This window comes from Abramis brama (genome assembly GCF_963993115.1).
Source record: "Abramis brama genome assembly, chromosome: 2".
NCBI lineage: Eukaryota > Metazoa > Chordata > Actinopteri > Cypriniformes > Leuciscidae > Abramis > Abramis brama.
The window spans coordinates 4,121,015-4,140,325 of NC_139964.1; the positions used below are offsets into that span (position 1 = coordinate 4,121,015).

Here is a 19,311-nt window from a genome sequence, read left to right on the forward strand (position 1 = left end):
CGGCCGCACAAGCATTCATGACGGTGCGTGTTCACTGGTGCGGAGCAGAGCGAGTATTTTCAGTTAATTCCTAATTAACTGCCAATGGACACACCGTAAGCAATTTAAAAGTGAGGTGGAAAAAACTCTAACGTTATGTACCATCTTACTTGGGGTCAGAGGTCACTGTTCCATCACTCAATACAGGAGGTTCCCTCATAGAGTTATTGCTCTTCAAAGACACACAGCTGGATACTGCAGATGCTGCTGTTTGTGTCTGATCCTCTCTCTCCTCATGGAGACTCATTTTAGAGGCAGCGTCTCCCTCCGTCCTCTCCAGAATCAGTGATCTGTTTGAGGAAACAAAATACATAAAAGATTTTAAAACACTGGGGGAAAAATCTGTAAATTGAAAATTACATTTTTGTATGAACACAAGGTTCTCTGTGGAATCAACCTCACTTTCTGACAGAAACTATACAATTTACACAAATGTTTTCTACAAAACTAAACAGAACATGACATCTGACATTCTGGAGTAAATGACTTGTCTTCTTATTTGCAGAACACAGTGTTTTAGCAGCTCTGCAGTGTCTGTCTGCAACAATGTGAGAACAGTGAGTAATCTGTCTCTCCATCATTAAACGTATACACTCACCTTTAGTTTATCTTTCTTAATTACTTGTGCAATTAACAGTCTATTACTTAAATTATTTATTTTGTTTACATTTGCTTTCTTATTTTACTCTGCACTGATACCTTATTTTACATTTTATGCAATTTTTATTTTCGGATGTTACTTCCTTGTTGGTACAACTGTTCTTTGGCTTCACTGAACATGTACATTGTCTCATATGCAGCTGTTGTAAACATGTAAGGTTAAAATGAAATTTGAAATTGAGAGAGAGAGAGAGAGAGAGAGAGAGAGAGAGAGAGAGAGAGAGAGATTTTAAAGTAAACTAAAGCTGAGATCAATATAAAACCAAACCAATGTACCAAAATATGAATGAGTGCTCCAAAATATAATTAACTGTTGTTAATTATACTTAATTGTAAGTATACAATTATACTTAATTGTTAATTGTAAATTAAACTTATAATTAAGTTTCAAAATTGCATTGAAATTCTCTTCTAGAGAAAATGAACTGTATTTATTAAATATGTATGCAGTTTACATTCAGGAAATAACGATATTTTGTTATGTTATGTCTATAATTTGATAGACACTTGATACATTTATATCTTTAGGGAAAAAAAATACTTGCACAATGTTTTTTTAGGTTCTGGTTCATAAAATCTTGAAAACGTTGTCTGTCAAGGATTCCACTTCCGCTTTCGGAAAATGTGAAAAATGTGTGTTTAGTTCGTGACAAAAAGTGTGATTGTGTGTGTTTTTTGTTTTTTTTTACATTTTAAATAGCCAGAATGCTGCCTCTGATATATTATAAAATGACCAGAATTATCTTTAAGGTATATATATTATTTTTTAAAAATACCTCCTTAGTGACTGTGCTGAGAATATCACCTGATAAAACTAAAAAAAAATATATATATAATAATAATGAATAAATATGCCACAAAACGTTATTTTTATAGTAAATCACAGCTGTAGTACCTACAAAGTCTAAGTTTAATTTGTTCATCTTTCGCTCTGCCATATTCTCTTACCTCAAAGATAAAGTCGTAGTCTGGAGTTATTCTCAGTTCCCAGTCCAGAATGAACTTCTGCTCAGAGACGTTTTTTTTCGATTCCAGTGATGCTTTTAGTAAGAACAGTCTTGATGTGGTCTTTCTCCTCACATCCTGGTTCAGGAGACGCTTTAAAGATGTCCTTGCAGAAGATTGGAGTGTCTTGTGTGTGTTGTGTTCTGGCTGTTTTCTCCATTTGTAAAACCTCATGTTCTTCATTCACTCCTTCTCTCTCTCCCTCTATGATGTAAAGCTGTGTGTAGATCCTGTTTAGGAGGGTTTCATTCACCTGTAGTTTGGTACCCTCAAATAATCCCTCATACTTGTTCTTCATGCTGCTTTTTTGCTGGTCTTTGACTCTCTGTAGTTCATCATCTACTGGTTTCTGCAAGTCTCCTTGTGTGTAACAGTGAGCAGAACCAGCAGGATGTGTTTTGGATCTCTTTCTGCACTGAGGACAGTCAAAGTCTTCAGATGGTCTGGACTGATCCCTGTATAAACTGTAACAGGTATTTACATAGACCAAATCTCTATACTCTCAGTCAACATCTGGACTAAACCAGATCAACAATGAAAAATGGAAAACATAGTAAATGTCCATTTACTCAAACACACAACAGCGCTGAATTTATCATAGCATCATTAGCATTCAGAACTCAGAAATATCACTTTAAATGTCCTCAGATAACTTTTTAAAAACCTCATTACAATAAACATTACAGTGAAACAATGAAGTATGGCATCACATGTGATCAACTGGAAACATCTTCGTCTTTGTATTACCTTCATTGTATTACCTTGTATTACCTTCATACAGGATATAAAGATGTTTAATTTATTAATTTCATTTTTAAAATTCAGTAAAATTAACTTATGATGTAACCTTGTCTGAATCATAACCATATAACTATAGCTGGAAAACAATTACCTTGAAACTTACCTTGGAATATATTTATAATAGGATTGTCCGTGTCTGTAACTGTTTGAAAGATAATTCTGTGTGTTTTATGGTTCTGTTCTTCCTGTTTCATCAAAAAGCAGACAAAATCCATGTGTTTGATAGTTCTATGTCCAGAAGGTGGCGCTAAATGATCATCAGATCGTCTAATCACAATCAAGTTAAGAGAAATGCTCCTGTTTATATGTGCATAACAGTGTTATGACCTCTTTTCTCTAATGTTAACATTCATAGTGTCGTCAGTTAGTTATTCATATGATAAACAAATGAATAAACCTGAATTCTAATTACAGTTATTAACTTACAGTACAAACATGACTGTGTTGTTTCAGACTCATTATTTCAATAGGTAAACACTCAACCTTCTTCTAAGAATATTTCAGGTAAAAAACAGGTCAGATCTTTACAGTAAACAAACGGCATCTAGAGGAACCGGTTTACTGCTTTTACATTCGCATTCCACAAACCAGTTCTCATGAAAATAGGCTTCCACCGCCCTCCTGTTATGCTTTTATGAACTTTTCTGATTTCATAAATTGAGATCAACACTAAGAAGCTGTAGCAGATCATGAAATACCTGAGAATATTTACCCTGAGTTTATCTGTGATTGTGAATGTTCTAGACACTTCAAGACATTCATCTCATCTGTGTTGCAGTATTTTTGTGTCTTATAAAGTAGTTTGTCTCCTCTTTGACAGTCAAGAGACGAAAGCTAGTCATATACAGAAAATTCCAGTTCTAGTCAGTTGTAACGACTGAGTGCGAAACCAAACACAAATTAATCTTCCAGGTGATTTGTTCAAACGTAACTCCAAACAGAACTCAACATTCCAGACCCCAAATCACCCACCTTATATCACCTTATAACTGTTAGATGTTTGAATGAAAGTGTGTTGTGTTTCATATCAGTATGATCGTATGCTCTTGATTCAAAAGATGGCTTGATCACAAATCACCCATCCCGGCTCAAGCCAGGCTACACTAAGAACTTTTATGGCCAAACTAAAGGAAGAACTTGTCAATGTGAGATAGCTTGGAAAAGAATGATTGGCTCAGAGATGGCACAGCTTAGTGCTTGATCAAGATAACAGCAGAAGCTGCTCGAGCCCACAACAGAGATACTAAACAGACCATATCTTCTTAGGACCTCTGAGTGACCTCAGGGTGTAAAATCTTTTCAAACCACAGAACTGAGATTTTACACATAACAATACATAAAATCATCCCAGAACAGTTTTCGATGGACTCACAATCAAACATCATGCAACTTCATAATTCTATGTTGTTTCTACCACTTATATGCATGTTTAATAAGCTTAGATCCCATGTAAGTCATTTAATGGTTATAACTGTTAGATGTTTGATTGAAAGTGTGTTGTGTTTCATATCAGTATGATCGTATGCTCTTGATTCAAAAGATGGCTTGATTGAAATGTGTAAAATGTTTCGTATTCTTATAATAGTAATAATGTTTAAACTGTGGCCTCTTGTTCTCTCTGCTAGTGCTTGAGAGCAAGGAGATCACAGATAACGCATGATTTACAATAAGAAGAGAATAGAGCCACCTCCTAAATTAAGCCAGTGTCTAATTGGTTAGATCTCTCCTAGGAGGTTGGACAAACATTTTGAGTTTAAAATCTTAGACCCGAACAAAGCTTCGAGAAGAAGGCTCTCTCTCAAGAAAAAGTAACCATGTAGACGCGCAGAGACAAAGAACCCAAATCAAGATCAGAAGAACGGGTTCAACAGCTTCATTCAAGCCAGCTAACAACTCTCGTCTCAATTTTCCTTCTTTTCTTAGTTCTCTTATTTTCCATTGTGAGTCTCGGTTCTAAGTTAAGTTTTGCTGCAAGATTTCAGTCCACGTTTCTTCTGCAAAGCCAGCTTCAACAAAGACTTTCATCCATCCGCCAACACACCACGTGATTGGCTGCCCCAGACATCTATTCAAGCACGAGGACATCAACCATCGAACGAACCCAGGAAACCCCCTTTTACACCGACAAAAAGGGAATCCCTACACAACACAAGCAAGTAACCTCCAGACTAAAAGCTGAACTGGTGTATTGTATTGATTTAATAACCCGCCTAAGAAGGGTTAAATTAATGATTGATGGTTCTTCAGGTCACGTCTTATAAGTGCATAGAATCTTGAGATTTCATCATCGCACTTTTAAACTCACTCTTTCCTCACTCTCTTCCTTTCTGCAACTCGTATGAATGTGTGTGCGTGTGTTTGTGTTAGATATTAGTTTTAGTCTATGTGTTAGAATAATCAAAGTCTTGTTTGTATTTTAAAGAGTTACTTGTGTTATGTGCTTACAAATTTAATGTCTTAAACTGCTGATCTAAGTTACCTTGCTAATCTAAGTTACCTTGCTAATAAATAGTGTTTCACTATAGTTGGGAAATTTATATCCGCTGCAGAGCGGATGGTTACGGCCGGTTCAAATGAACCCTGAACGAGTCATTTGTAATTCGTAATAAGTAATTCTTTCGAATTCCCTATAAATTGATTAATAATTCCTTTGGGCTAAATTAAATAGTCAGAATCACTCTATTAACGCTACACAGTGTTTGTTTTCGCTAATCGATTTCCACAACCTTTAAGCCTTTCTTACAGAGCAATTTACAGTAACAATATAGTGAGATTTATTACTTTTTTATTGAGAATAGAACAACAGTGTATACAGTGCCACATTTCAATAAAAAGAGAATACAAAAAAAAACAATAGTAAAAAGAGATGCACTATCAACAAAAATAAAAAATTAATGTAAATAGGAAAAAATGTGCAACACACACTCTTAAAGAAATCTTACTTGATAACAAAAGTCCATTTTTTTAAGCGCATCTCAATAAAGACGTAACATTTGTTTTCATATGATTGATGATTTAGTGCTTTGTTTTACAGCATGTTTTTCTCAATGTAACATTTGCTAAATTTGTAGTTAAATAGTATATTTACTGAACTTTACTGTAGCTCACACAGTAGAGCGTTGGCGCCTGCAACACCAAGGTCATGGGTTTGTTTCCCAGAGAAAGCAAGAACTGATAAGAATTTAAATGTGTAGCTTGAAATGCAATGTAAGTCGTTTTGGATAAAAGCATCTGCCAAATGCATAAATGTAATTTACTGTATATAGTGATTTTCACAAGTTTCATCAAACTTCTCCACTTATAGACATTTTACCAAGATTATAATGGAGGTAGAAGCGTTGTCAATGGTGTCTCTGTTGTTAAATCTGACACAGACACAGTTCAGACCCAAAAACCTTAAATCCAGCATAGAGGGGTTCAGTGAATGTGGTGTTGTTGAATGTGTGTAAGTGTGTGAGTGTGTGTGTGTGTGTGTCAGAGATGCTGAAGAAGGACAGAGTGCTGGACGGCCAGTCCAGATACACTCCTACTCTCTTAGATTTTGGTACATGGGTTGGTATGTTATAGCTCTCATTATTGTGCCAGACAGCAAATCCTTTACTATTGCAGAAAAGGCACCAGGATTTGTCATTATATCCAAACTTACAGACAGTCCCTCCAATCCTGCTGATTCCTTTATAGGCCACTCCTATACGAGCCCAGGAGCCCCGTTCATCGTCCCCAAGGCCCCATTCAACCTCCCAGTAACAGCGTCCGGTCAGACTCTCTCGACACAGAACCTGAGGAATATCAGCAAATCTCTCTGGATGATCAGGATATGACTGACGCTCTTTCTCGTATGTGATCTTTCTGTTCTCTTCAGACAGAATGAGTTGAGTGTTTGCTGTGTTTGGATCCAGTGTAAGATCACAGGCATCTGAACACAAGATGACAGATATTAAAAAACAGTTTGTTAATCACATTTGTTTTTATTAAATGAGCAAAAGTTCGTCAGAGGAAGAACCTACATTTGCTTAGTCCTGGTTTGATACAGAAGGGCCCTTTGTGATCCAAACTAAAACACAAACATACAGACAAAACGAACCGTTAGTACATTGAACACTCAAATATTTGTGTATAGCGCTTTTCTTATTATTCTAAAGAAGCTTCACATGCGTGTACCAATGTCTTAGTAAGAACCAATCACTGATCGTCAATCACAGAAAGCAGTATCTGCCGATACCAATATATTTTGTTGCACAACAGCACAAGCGCAGCACAAGCACGTCTTTACACATCGTCAGAATGACCGACCGGTATATGAGAATGGCAAATTGAGAGATCAGTGATCAAATCATTAGAAGTGATTATCGGCCGATAGCGATCGGTAGCCAATCAAACATTTCAAACATTAAGGTTTATTTCCATGGTGACGCGTATCAAGCTTGTCAGTCATGTGGCACAATGCAGCCACAATATAACTTATGTAAAGTATAACTTATGTATCGGTTTTGTTTCATTTTTTTTTTAAATATCTGAAATATCTGATATTCTGATTCTTTAGTGCATGTAAGTGAATTTATGTTGTCGTTCAAACACCTAATGATCATGTTAGTTGATCTATAATGCTTGACGGGCGCTACCATGTTAGTTTGCACTGCAATGCTGAGAATCAGGTTGCATGAAAGCCCTTAAGTAAGAAAACTATAGTTATAAGGTTAAGGGTACTCTTAGTGAAACATGGGTTGCAAGAAAAAACCTAGAGGTCCACTTAAGGAACCTTAAGGCTGTCATGAAGTGTTTTTCCTTAATTAATTGAGTTCCCTTAAGTTCTATTGTGTGTTGCAACAAAGTCCATTTAGCCCTAAAAAATTAAGGGTTCAAAATAAGTCCCAAATGAAGTAATCTGCTGAACTCAAATGTGATGGATGATTTCATGTTATTTGAGGAGGAGGAAGTGCCAATGTGAATTTTTAGTGATCGAAATAAACCTTTTGAAAGTATGACATGAAACAGGGTGTATTGTCAAAAATAAAAATTGAATAAACACCAAAGTTTTCTTTTTCTTTCTTTTTTTATCACAATGGATTATTTATCTCATGCCAGGCTTTAATCTTGTGTGCAAGATTATCTGATTATAGCAGCAGGTTTGGGTGTTTTTCCCCCAATAATAGGTTTTTTTTTTTGTCCTTGGTCCAGTTTGGTTTAGATTTCTTGTTTCCAGTACTGTGTAGGGCTGGTTTGCGCATAGGACCTGTCTAAGACACCGAATGCATCAGTCAGTGAATCTAATCACCAAACAGGCAAAGTGGCATTGAAGGGTGAGTATAATACAATAACAACGAGTTGGACATATGCATTGTAATTTAATGGAAAACTATGTGAGTGGTGAGGCAGGATTTTGAGCACCCTCCATAGTCATAGCTGGACTTTTAAAAACAATGTGCTCGAATTTTAACTCAAATATTGTAGTAGTACAGTTGTGAAGTTTAGTAAATGTTCAACTTGGTTAAAATCCATGGTCCGTTATGTTCTGTTTATTGTGGGAGATCTTCTCCATTGCAGTGTTTTGCCAGAAACTAGCTCAAAATGCTTATTTTAAACACTTAGGTAAGGGTGATGCTTAAGACGTTTGTTGCAACAGTCTTAAAGAATTCCCTTGCCTCAGGGATTTTTCCCCCTCAGTGATACCCTTACTTAAGAGGTTTCTTGCAACCGGGCTCAGAGCTGTTTGGTTTACAAAACGTAAATGCATCTACTTCTCACAAAATACATGAAATGAAGTGGCTGGTGAACTTGGTCTATCTTGATGTGAATAAAATCATGTTTAAAAATTATTATTATTGCTGCTTCCGCAGACATCAGTATGTTTTATATATTTGAAAATTGAAAACACTAGACAGTTGTGATACACAAGGGCATCCATTCTTTCCTTATGCATCCATTCTAGCTCAGGGCCAGCCAAAGCGAGAAAGCAGATTTGAATTTAGCATTTGATCACATGATGTACTTGAAAGTTCTAGTCACATCTGTATGATTGTACACATCAAAGGGATAATTGTCCTTACTTGAGTATCTGCAGTGAGCAGTTGTTATCCATCAGTTTGTCAGAGAGCATCTTGACTCCTGACTCTCCTGGGTGATTGTAGCTCAGATCCAGCTCTCTCAGGTGTGAGGGGTTTGAACTCAGAGCTGAAGACACATAACCACAGCCTTCCTCTCTCACCATACAGCCCGACAACCTACAGAGAGAGAGGATCGGAAATCTATTTTTGTTTTTTTGTCATTTTTGGTCCTTGACAGCAACTTGGTCATTGTGTAAATTCTCTCCTTTTGTGTTGCACAGAAGAAAGGAAATCTCATATGCTTGAAACAACATGAGGATGATTAAATTACACAATTTTCATGTTTAAGCAAAATCAATGCTTTAATTTTTTCTTACAGTAACTTGTAAATGTAACCAGTGTAACTGCTGTATTTCTCATGTTTCCACATTTGTTTTAATGTGGAAAACAGAAAATGTGATCCGATTTAATGAATATCTCATGAGTTATTCCACTGGACTATACCTGGAGTCTCTCATTTCTCTCTTTAAATCATCATTCACCTTTTCTTCACTACTTCTCCCTTTTATCATTTACAGTGGGAATGTTTGTAACTAAGAGAAACACAGTAGACCAGATACCTTGTTTGTTTTTTTGTTTTTTTTATCTGTCAAAATGCTGGAAACTTTTGGAATGTTTTCATAATTCAGCAAATGGCAGAATTTTCACAGATATGTAAACATTAAATGAATCAATCAAATTGTTAGGTTGTTAGAACACTGTTAGCTCTAAAGTGACTTTTTCATATTAGTAAGGGAGACAGTGGCACATTTGTTTTCCTATCAATGATAGATCTAAATCGATATGGCTGTGTTTACCTGTGGCCTTGTGTCTGCGGCTGAATCAAAGCTATGCCACTAGGGCAATGGTGAGGTGAGCTGCTCCTCTTATCGAAAGCTATTTAATGTAATCTGGTAATTGAAATAATACATAGTATCCAGAGTATATGGCCTCTTATTAGAGATTACACATGGCTAAGTATTATCACTACACACTCAGGCTGCACGATTTGGGGAAAATGTCATTTTGCGATTATTGAGGTCAATATTGCGTTTGCGATAGAGATATAATAAACAAATGGTTTCATGAGTCAACTTGCTTGGTTCTCAAGGAAAATGCACACACAGATTAGTGAAAATGCTGAAATGTGTATTTCTTGACTCAAACTAGCAAAAACTAAATGATTGATAACACCTATAATGATCAATAAGCCATTAAGGTCTGGATAAAAATGAAAAATGATAAAAACTTTTCAGATTTTTTCTAAATGTCCTCAAAAAACTATTGCAAATTAACGGCGTTTCCATTAACCGATGTTATGCAACTAAAACTTTTTTTCCTCTCGCAATGCGTAAAATCATTCCAAAAACCATGGCAACGAACGTTGGTAGGTTTATGTACTATATCCCAGCCACTGCACTAGCCATTATTATTAATCGAAGGAGATGTATGTGTGTTTTCCAAGCATTAATGGTAAGGAACGACCCTTATTATACTTGAGAGTAGGGCTGGGCGATAAAACGATAACGATAACTATCGCAATATAATTTTTCTCGATAAAACGATATCAAGAGGTCGATAAATGTTCGATAATGTTTATGCGCCAAAAGTGGAACGAAACTCATTTGAACCGCGCGCCACACGGACCATTTATCCGCTCGGCTCAAAGTCCAGACGGCAGCGCGAGCGCGAGCTCACTAAAGCAGATCGCAGATGCGTTTACTCTGATCGCTCTCGTCACGAAATCCAGTGAAAAGCGCTTGAATTCACCGAAGAACACAAATGTCTCAGTGATTTAAACCAGTTTAAAGGCAGATGAAACAGCGCTGACAAACAGGAGAAACACTGTGCGCAACGATACAGTTAGAATGCTTTTCCGTCTACAAATTCCCATCATTTACCATGGATTTACTGTAACGTTAGCCTAGTAATATTAACTGCACCATGAAATGTGGGATATACATATTGAATTGTATTATATTATTAATGTAGACAATGTATTAAAGGACTAATGGAATATAATTATAGTATTTAATAATGTATTTAGGCTACTGTTTTTCATACTACCACAATACTAGCGCAAGTCTTTCTGTGTGTCACAGTCAGGACATTAACAGGCAGCACGCTCTTTTTTGTCTTGTCGCGCATGAATGGTTTAAAAGCATTTGCACGAATAAGAGCGGGATCATGTAACACTAGCCAAAGGATGACAAAAATTAACAGACGCTGCCTTAATAGCCCTAATTTGTTTATTTCAAATAAAATATAATCGCGTAGGCTTGACATCTTGATTGCGGTTGCAATATGATTAATCATGCAGCACTACTACACACCTGAGTAACTCCAGCTGACAGTGTGGGCTCTTCAGTCCATCACTGAGTAGTTTCACCCCTGAATCATGCAAGTCATTGTTACTCAGGTCCAGTTCTCTTAGGACAGAGTTTGAGGATTTGAGAGATGATGACACAATTTCACAGCACTGAACAGTGAGGTTACAGCCAGCAAGACTGAAAGAGAGTAAAACAAGTTTACTGTGATTGCAAAATCTGTAACAGTGAAAATACACATCATTCAAGTAATGTAAAAAGATAATAAGTTCATAATGTAAAAAAAGTCATAATAAGTACAAATAACTCACAGGGCTTTTCTGCAGTTGATCACAGCTGGTATCAGTCTTCTTCTACCCTCATCTGATGTGTTGTATTTCTTGAGGTCCAGCTCATCCAGCACCTCCTCTGACATCTGAAGCATGTAGGCGATTGTTGAGCAGTGAGCAGGAGAGAGTTTCTTCTCTGAGTGTTTGTCTGATTTCACAAACTCCTGAATCTCTCTGGACAGAGTCTGATCTTTGACTTCCAGCAGACAGAGGAACAGATTGATGGATCTTTCAGTGGAGAGTCCATGTCCATCTTTGATCTTCTCTTTAATGTACTGTGTGGTTCTCCTGATGCTCTCTGAGCTGTTCTCTGTGTGTGTCAGTAGATCCTGTAAAAGTCTCTGATTGGACTCCAGTGAGACGCCCAGCAGGAACCGCAGGAATAGATCCAGCTGTCCATTCTTACTCTCAATGGCATCATCTACTGCACCTTTAAGCAATTTTTGTAATGAAGCAAAATTCTTCAGTCCCTCCATAGTTGTACTTACATGGTAGTAAAACACATGGAAAGCAGCAAGAAACTCCTGAATGCTCAGATGGATAAAGCTGTAGACTTTCCTCTGATGAATCACAGATTCCTCCTTAAAGATCTCAGTGCAAATCCCAGAATACACTGAGGCATCAGTGACGTCTATGCCGCTCTCTCTCAGGTCCTCCTCATAGAACATCACATTGCCCTTCATCAGCTGATGGAAAGCCACTGTAGCAAGTTTCACAATCACATCTCTGTTAGACTGCAGGAGTTTCTCTGGATCTTCCTCTTCATACTTCTGATTCCTCATGTTGATCTGAATCAGCAGGAAGTGGATGTACATTTCAGTCAGAGTTTGAGGGATTTCTGCACTCAGATCTTCTTCCAGGAGCTTCTGAAGCACAGTGGAGGAGATCCAGCAGAAGACAGGTATGTGGCACATGATGTTGAGGCTTCTTGCTCTTCTGATGTGTGAGATGATTCTGCTGGCTTGATGCTCGTCACTGATTCTCTTCCTGAAATATTCCTCCTTCTGAGGCTCATTGAATCCCTGAATCTCTGTCAGACGGTTGATGTATTTGGAGGGGATCTGATTGGCTGCTGCTGGTCTGGAGGTGATCCAGATTAGAGCAGAGGGAAGCAGCTCTCCTTTAATGAGGTTAGACATCAACACACCCACTGATGAAGTCGTAGTCACTTCAGAAACTTTCTGAGTGTCTGAAAACAACAGTGTGATTCTGCTTTCATCCAGACCATCAAAGATAAACACAATTTTACACTCCTCGTAAATCTTTGAGTCCAGATCTTGAAGTTCAGGATGAAGGTCCAGCAGAAGTTTGTGAAGACTGTACTGATGATCTCTGATCAAGTTCAGCTCTCGAAATGGAAGCACAAACATGAAATCTACATCCTGATTGGCTTTTCCCTCGGCCCAGTCCAGAATGAACTTCTGCACAGAGACGGTTTTTCCGATTCCAGCGATGCCTTTAGTAAGAATAGTCTTGATTTGGTCTTTCTCCTCACATCCTGGTTCAGGAGAGGCTTTAAAGATGTCATTGCAGTAGATTGGAGTGTCTTGAGAGTGTTGTGTTTTGGCTGTTTTCTCCATCTGTAAAACCTCATGTTCTTCATTCACTCCTTCTCTCTCTCCCTCTATGATGTAAAGCTGTGTGTAGATCCTTTTCAGGAGGGTTTCATTCTCTTGGAGTTTGTTTCCCTCAAATAATCTCTCATACTTGTTCTTCATGCTGGTTTTGAGCCGGTTCTTGAATCTCTGTAGTTTATCACTCACTGGTTTCTCTAAGTTTGCAGTCTCCTCAAGCAGGGCTGCTTCTGCATTCTGCTGCCTAGGTTCAGAAGTCACTGCTCCATTACTCAATTCAGGGGGTTGAGTAATGGATCTCTCACTCTTCATAGAAACACAGCTGGGTTCTGGTGATGCTCTTCTTAGACTCCTAGTTGTAATCAGCATATACAAAAAAAAATCAGTCTATTTCTTTTGTCTTGGTTTCTAGTTAAGTTATTTAAAGTCAGTTGCTTGTATCAAGAGACTCACCTTAAGTCAGAGGTCACTGCTCCATCACTGATTTCAGGGGGCTGAGTTTTAGATTGGTTACTCTTCATAGACACACAGCTGGGTTCTGGAGATGCTCCTCTTTGACTCCTCCTGGTTATAATCAGCGTATACAGAAAAGCAAAAGCACACTATTTCTTTTGTCTTGGTTGCTGGTTAAGTTATTCAAAGTCAGTTGCTTGTATCAAGAGACTCACCTTAAGTCAGAGGTCACTGCTCCATCACTGATTTCAGGGGGCTGAGTTTTAGATTGGTTACTCTTCATAGACACACAGCTGGGCTCTACAGATTCTGTTCCCTGTGTTCTCTTCTCCTCTCTTTCCTTATGGAGACTCATCTTGAGGCAGTACTGCTTTTCTTGTCCTCCATTAAAGCAAGTAAAATGACTCCTGCAAACACATTTATGACCTAACATCACTAATCAGTGACAGTTACATTTTGTTTTGATGGTTGTAGTGTTGTTTTTGACAGCCTGTTTTAATTTTAGTTTTTGTCTAGTCTTTGTGTCAAGCTGTCATTTTAGTTTTTATTAGTTTTAAAATAAAACAAAACAATTTATTTGTGACATGCAAGATTTATTGTGTTAAAATTTAAATGCAAAAGAAAAGGCATGAGAGTCGGCTGTTTTTGTCAGTTTTAAGTTTTAATTTAAAACGTTTGCGTATAAGTATATAAGTACATGGTTAAATGTTTTACCACTTGCTTGAGCAACTTAATATATAAATCTATATAGAAGTAATGCATTGATTAATATGTTTTTTAAATTGTGTTTCAACGTGAATGCGTCTATTAAAGAGTGTATGTGTGTACAAAGAGAATCGCAATGATGACAAAACTTTTTTTTTTAATAAAAAGTTGCTGATAACTTCTGGATTTGAAATAAAAATAGTGAGTATGTGTTTGTGGTACAGCCGTGGATCAGTTACGCACTGCAAACGCAGCATATGTGATGTGAAAGCACTATAGCACATGTTGCTCCTGCACTGCACACGGAGTATGTGTGAAACGGGTGTCAGACTTAACTTTGTTTGTTGTCGTTTATGCTAACTCACTGCAGCTGCATTTTCTAAATAATGCCGCGAGTGAGGCTTGAGGAAGTGACGTCGCCTGTGTCTGCGCAGTGCGACCTGATGCAGCCCCTGGAGTGAGACACAGGAAACAGAAATACTGCAAAATAATAATAATAAAGCGACAAAACGAGACGAAATAATGTTTTGGAAAAAAAACAAAAAAACATTTTGTCTCATCTCGTTTTGGTCAACGAAAATGAAGAGAAGTTTTAGCATAGTTTTTATTTTGTAAACCACATTTAGTCTCGTTTTTATTCGTCAACAATACTGCATTATACATTTAATTATAGTCAATTATACGTTGCGTCGTCTCGTTTTCGTCATGTGATAAAGACTTTGTCGCTGACGAAAATATTTAGTCATAATTTTCGTTGACGAAAGCAACACTACATGGTTGCCTTTAGCCATTCTGTTGACTGTAAGTAACGTTACACCTACATGATAGTAGAATAAGTTGACATGTACACATTCAAGCCTTAGTGCTCAATTATGATTTATTTCTCAGATCAGATTATTATTATTTTTTTTTGAATGATTGAAGGAGAAATAAAACCAATAACTTGTAAAAACAATCCGTGAAAAATAAAAATAAATAAAAAGTGTCAAATGGTGATTTCAGATCAGACATAAATACAGGATGAATCTCCTCATCTAAACATTCCTGGAATCTTCTGGCATAATCACACACATAACAACGTGAACAGCACAATCTATAGAAACAAAAGTACGTCAAAAGCGTAGTAACTAGTCATAGGCTATATGGTTATGAAGGTAAGTTATGGACTCACTAATTCATGCATTCATTGTTATCTTTTGCAACTGTTTGTCTGTGTGAAAGGATTGTTCTATCCTCCTCCACCTGAATGAAGCTAACGTTCAAGATGGGTCCTGATCAAATTTACCCCTTCTTTCTTTCTTTCTTTCTTTTGTAATGGTGCAATTGCAGGGCTTGTTTGGAATTATGAAAGGCGTGTGATTATGCCAGAAGATTCCAGGTAGGGCTGGGCGATATGGCCCCAAAAAAATATCACGATAATTTTTTTTATATCAGTCGATATCGATAATTATCACGATAAAAGTCAAATCTTTATTTCTTTCAAGTTTAAAAGCAGATTTTTGCTCCTAAGTGAAATTTGTAGAAACCAGAGTGTTAACTGTGGATTTAAACAACTCTTTATTGTCAGAACATATCATGACAAACACTTGCCAAACAGGTGAACATTTCACAAATCTGAGGTTGAACATTCAAACATTTGTCATTTTTCCTTAACAAAATAAATATATTTATTGGACAATTTCTTAGTTTCTGCATGTGCTAATTTATTTATTTATTTTTTTGTAAAAGGTAATATTCTGACTGTTTGAGTTTTATTAAACTTAACCATTGGTCATCCAGTATCATGCATTTAGATCATGACAACCACAGATGAAACCAGGCATAGCCTGGCAAAATGTAACTTTATGGTTTCTATGGTATTTGTAGCAGTAACAGTCTCCTGTTTGTCAGCGCTGTTTCATCTGCCTTTAAACTGGTTTAAATCACTGAGACATTTGTGTTCCTCACTGAATTCAAGAGCTTCTCACTGGATTTCGTGACCGAGAACGATCAGAGTAAACGCATCTGCTCTAGTGAGCTCGCGCTCGCATAGACAGTATATAAACGCGCTCGCGCTGCCGTTTGGACTTTGAGCCGAGCGGATTAATGGTCCGTGTGGCGCGCGGTTCAAGTGAGTTTCGTTCCACTTTTGGCGCATAAACATTATCAAACATTTATCGACCTCATGATATCGTTTTATCGAGAAAAAATATATCGCGATAATTATCGTTATCGTTTTATCGCCCAGCCCTAATTCCAGGAATGTTCAGATGAGGAGATTCATCCTGGATTTGTCTGATCTGAAATCACCATTTGACACTTTAAAAAAAAAAAAAAAAAAAAAAAAAAAATTCAAATTAATTTAATGTGCTAAAATTTATTTATAGTATCATAATCAGTTTACATTGAAACAAATGTCTCAAAATAAAGTGGGAGTGGCTTGCGAGACTAATGATAATGATACTAACATTTACAAATAGTGTGGAAAACATTTTTGTTCATTTGTGTTCCGTGGAAAATAGCATTCGACGAATCTGTCACCGCATCTGCTGGAAAGCCAAGTAAAATTATTTGCGTGTACGCGCATGTCCTCAGTTTATAAGCCCTTTATTGTGGGATTTTTTTCAGTCTCTTTTTTCAGACGGCATATATCCAGCTTTATTTTCCACTGCGTCATAACAACAACAACAACAACGTCCTTCGCGTTTGCCAAGACAGGGTCATTCTAAAAACACTCTCAAAAACAACTGCAAAACCATATATAACAATAACCAAAACATTTTTAGCTGTTGTATATAAATGTACTTACGAGGAAGAGTTCTCCCGCTGTTACAGCCAACTTCCTTGTCAAACTACCTGTGTGCGTTGCTTGCTTTCGTCTGACCTGTTCTTCCGGTTCCACCTGCTTTAGTCAGAATCAAGGCTTTAGAACTCACACAAAAGTTTCAGAAACACACTTTTATTTACTACACACTCACGAACACACATTCACTCACAGTCTCACACACACACACAAACTCGCACAAAGAGTTTAATGTTTGTAAAATAAAGCATTATTTTATAAACTATTCAGTATGAATTGATTTAATTAATGACCTTCCATTTACAGATGTAGGATTATGTGTGCTTCACTTGTCTAGTTTTACTGTCATCAGAACCGTAATATATGAATGAATATTGAGAATATGACTAGAGATAAACATCCCTAACATCACCAAGCCACTAATATAGTTGTATTTCTGATAACTCTTAGTTATCCTGTTATTTATTAGAATGAGAGAAATCTAAATATACGAATAAATGTACAGCTTTTATCCAATATCTCTTATATGTTTATTTGATGTACACGAGAATGACTATGACTGAGTATTGTGTTCATTCATTGATGTCATGTTTAGTGTGAACATCTCCCTCTAGTGTCGCACGTCATCATCACATTTTCAGGTGAGTTGCTGCTGATTCTATGAACATATTTCTCACATTCAGTGAAACGTGAAGTAACTGAACACGCACTAAAAACGAAAACTCAATTTAACGAGATGGTCCTCCCTGCAGAACACAAGATCCAGGGGGCGAGGTTTGATCCAGATCCAACCCCTCCCAGTTTATATACTTTGCTTCACCAGATGAACCAACATATTTGTGAAGTTGCAGCCCACAATTTTAAGAGAAAGTTGCAACGTATGAGTGTGTTGTGTGCATGATGTAGTGCAGTGCAGTGTGATAGGATGAGAGTGATTTATCATTTAATTGTTTGAATTTCCATCCATTTTGAATGTGCATCAATTAAGACAAAGAGCATTTTCCCATGAATGGTCCTGCATAATCAACTGCAATCTTTGCCATGGTTTGCAATGGGTACAATGGGGCCGGAGCATTCATATGTTTTTGGCACATACAACAGGTTTTAACCAACCTTTTAACATACTGATCTAACTTGGGCCACCACACATAACTTCGGGTCAAGCTTTCCGATCTATTGACAATGGGAATGATTACTCGGACCCCCAGAACAAACAACCATCCTGTACACTTAATTCATCTTTTCTTGATGTGAAAGGGTCAAACTCTGCTCCAATTAATTCATGCAGGGATCCTCATTGCAACATTTCTCTCACCCTGGATAAAACCGGATTTTTGTCACTCATCACTTGTTCTGCTGTATCAAGGTTGTGTCTGCATTCTCCAGCATTAGGACTCATTCCTGCTGTTCAGTGCCAGATTCTGTTGACAATGGTAAACGACTCAGAGCATCTGCATTTCCATTGCCAGGCTTGTAGATGATGTTGTATTTATATGCTCTTAGTGACACAGCCCATCGCTGGATCCTAGGAAATGACATTTTGGGGAACTGATTTTAACTTGATTTTAACAAGGGTTTATGGTCTGCAACGATGGTAAACTTCCAACCATACAAATAATTATGAAAGCATTGTAAGCTGAACATTACGGCCAACCCTTCCTCGTCCAACTGCGAATAATTCCACTAAGCTTGATTTAACGTCTGTGATATAAATCCAATGGGTCTTTCACAACCGTCAGACATCTTATGCGTAAGAACTGCACCTAGGCCATGAGGACAAGCGTCACATGAAAAATTCTTAAAGATTTTTTTCAAAGTCTGGCTTTGAAAAATCTGGGGACAGCCTTCTTGTCCATATAAATCTTTGCTGGTGGACATTTCAATTCACCCAATTCCTCTTTAAACACTTCTACATGTTGGTTAAGAGCTTCAAGCAAGGTTGAATTTATCAACCTTATGTATGGCCTTCCATTTCAGGCCCAATTCCTTAATCCACCCTCTGCCCAATAAATTGGGTCCTTTTCCAGGTACTGGTAACTCCTTCACTGTTCCTGTGTGTCTGACTTCCACCTGAGCAGAACCTAACACTGTTAACGCTTGGCCAGTATAGGTTTTTAACTTCAAAGAACAGGTATTTAATTCTGGAATTTTATAGTTTCCCCATAATTTGGAAAAAAATTACCCATTCATTACAGTCACACCACAGCCTGTATCCACTTCAAAAGATACGTTTGACTCATTAACAGCCAATGTGATAGTCAGTGGAGCCACCTGTGGAATCTCTCGGTTTCTTTCTAACTGTGAACTGTAAAAATACCCTCTTCATCAGATGCTCACACAATACGATCTCTGTCCTCCTCTGGCCACAACTCTCTTGCGTCTTTCTCCCGTTTGTAAGTTTGTTTCTCTGATGGAAGTTTTGGATCTGCATACTTTAATCATGTGTCCTTTTTCCCCACATTTGTGACATTTCTCAGAAGCAATTCTGCACTCATTGGCCAAATGTTGCAAACTTCCACATCTGTAACCTACTCTACTTTTACCATCTTCTTG

General features: G+C 37.3%; 1 protein-coding gene across 5 annotated transcripts; it reads right to left on the minus strand.

The window, feature by feature from the left end:
- Positions 1-5,272: 5,272 nt before the first annotated feature.
- On the minus strand, positions 5,273-16,860 carry LOC311077448 (protein NLRC3-like; the record flags this gene model as incomplete). 5 transcript variants are annotated; one of them, XM_084105949.1, is made up of 9 exons in its annotated part: positions 16,765-16,836; positions 14,313-14,428; positions 13,487-13,678; positions 13,272-13,382; positions 11,227-13,170; positions 10,922-11,095; positions 8,553-8,726; positions 6,513-6,559; positions 5,273-6,421 (listed from the first exon to the last, which is right to left on the minus strand). In XM_084105949.1, the coding sequence occupies exons 3-9, from the start codon at positions 13,624-13,626 to the stop codon at positions 5,865-5,867; spliced, it is 3,147 nt and encodes a 1,048-aa protein (XP_083962075.1). In that variant the 5' UTR covers positions 13,627-13,678; positions 14,313-14,428; positions 16,765-16,836. The 5 variants fall into 5 exon arrangements, with proteins under 5 accessions (XP_083962075.1, XP_083962077.1, XP_083962074.1 ...); XM_084105951.1 differs by having other exon boundaries at positions 14,313-14,456; XM_084105948.1 differs by lacking the exon at positions 14,313-14,428 and having other exon boundaries at positions 16,765-16,860.
- Between the last annotated feature and the right edge of the window lie 2,451 nt (positions 16,861-19,311).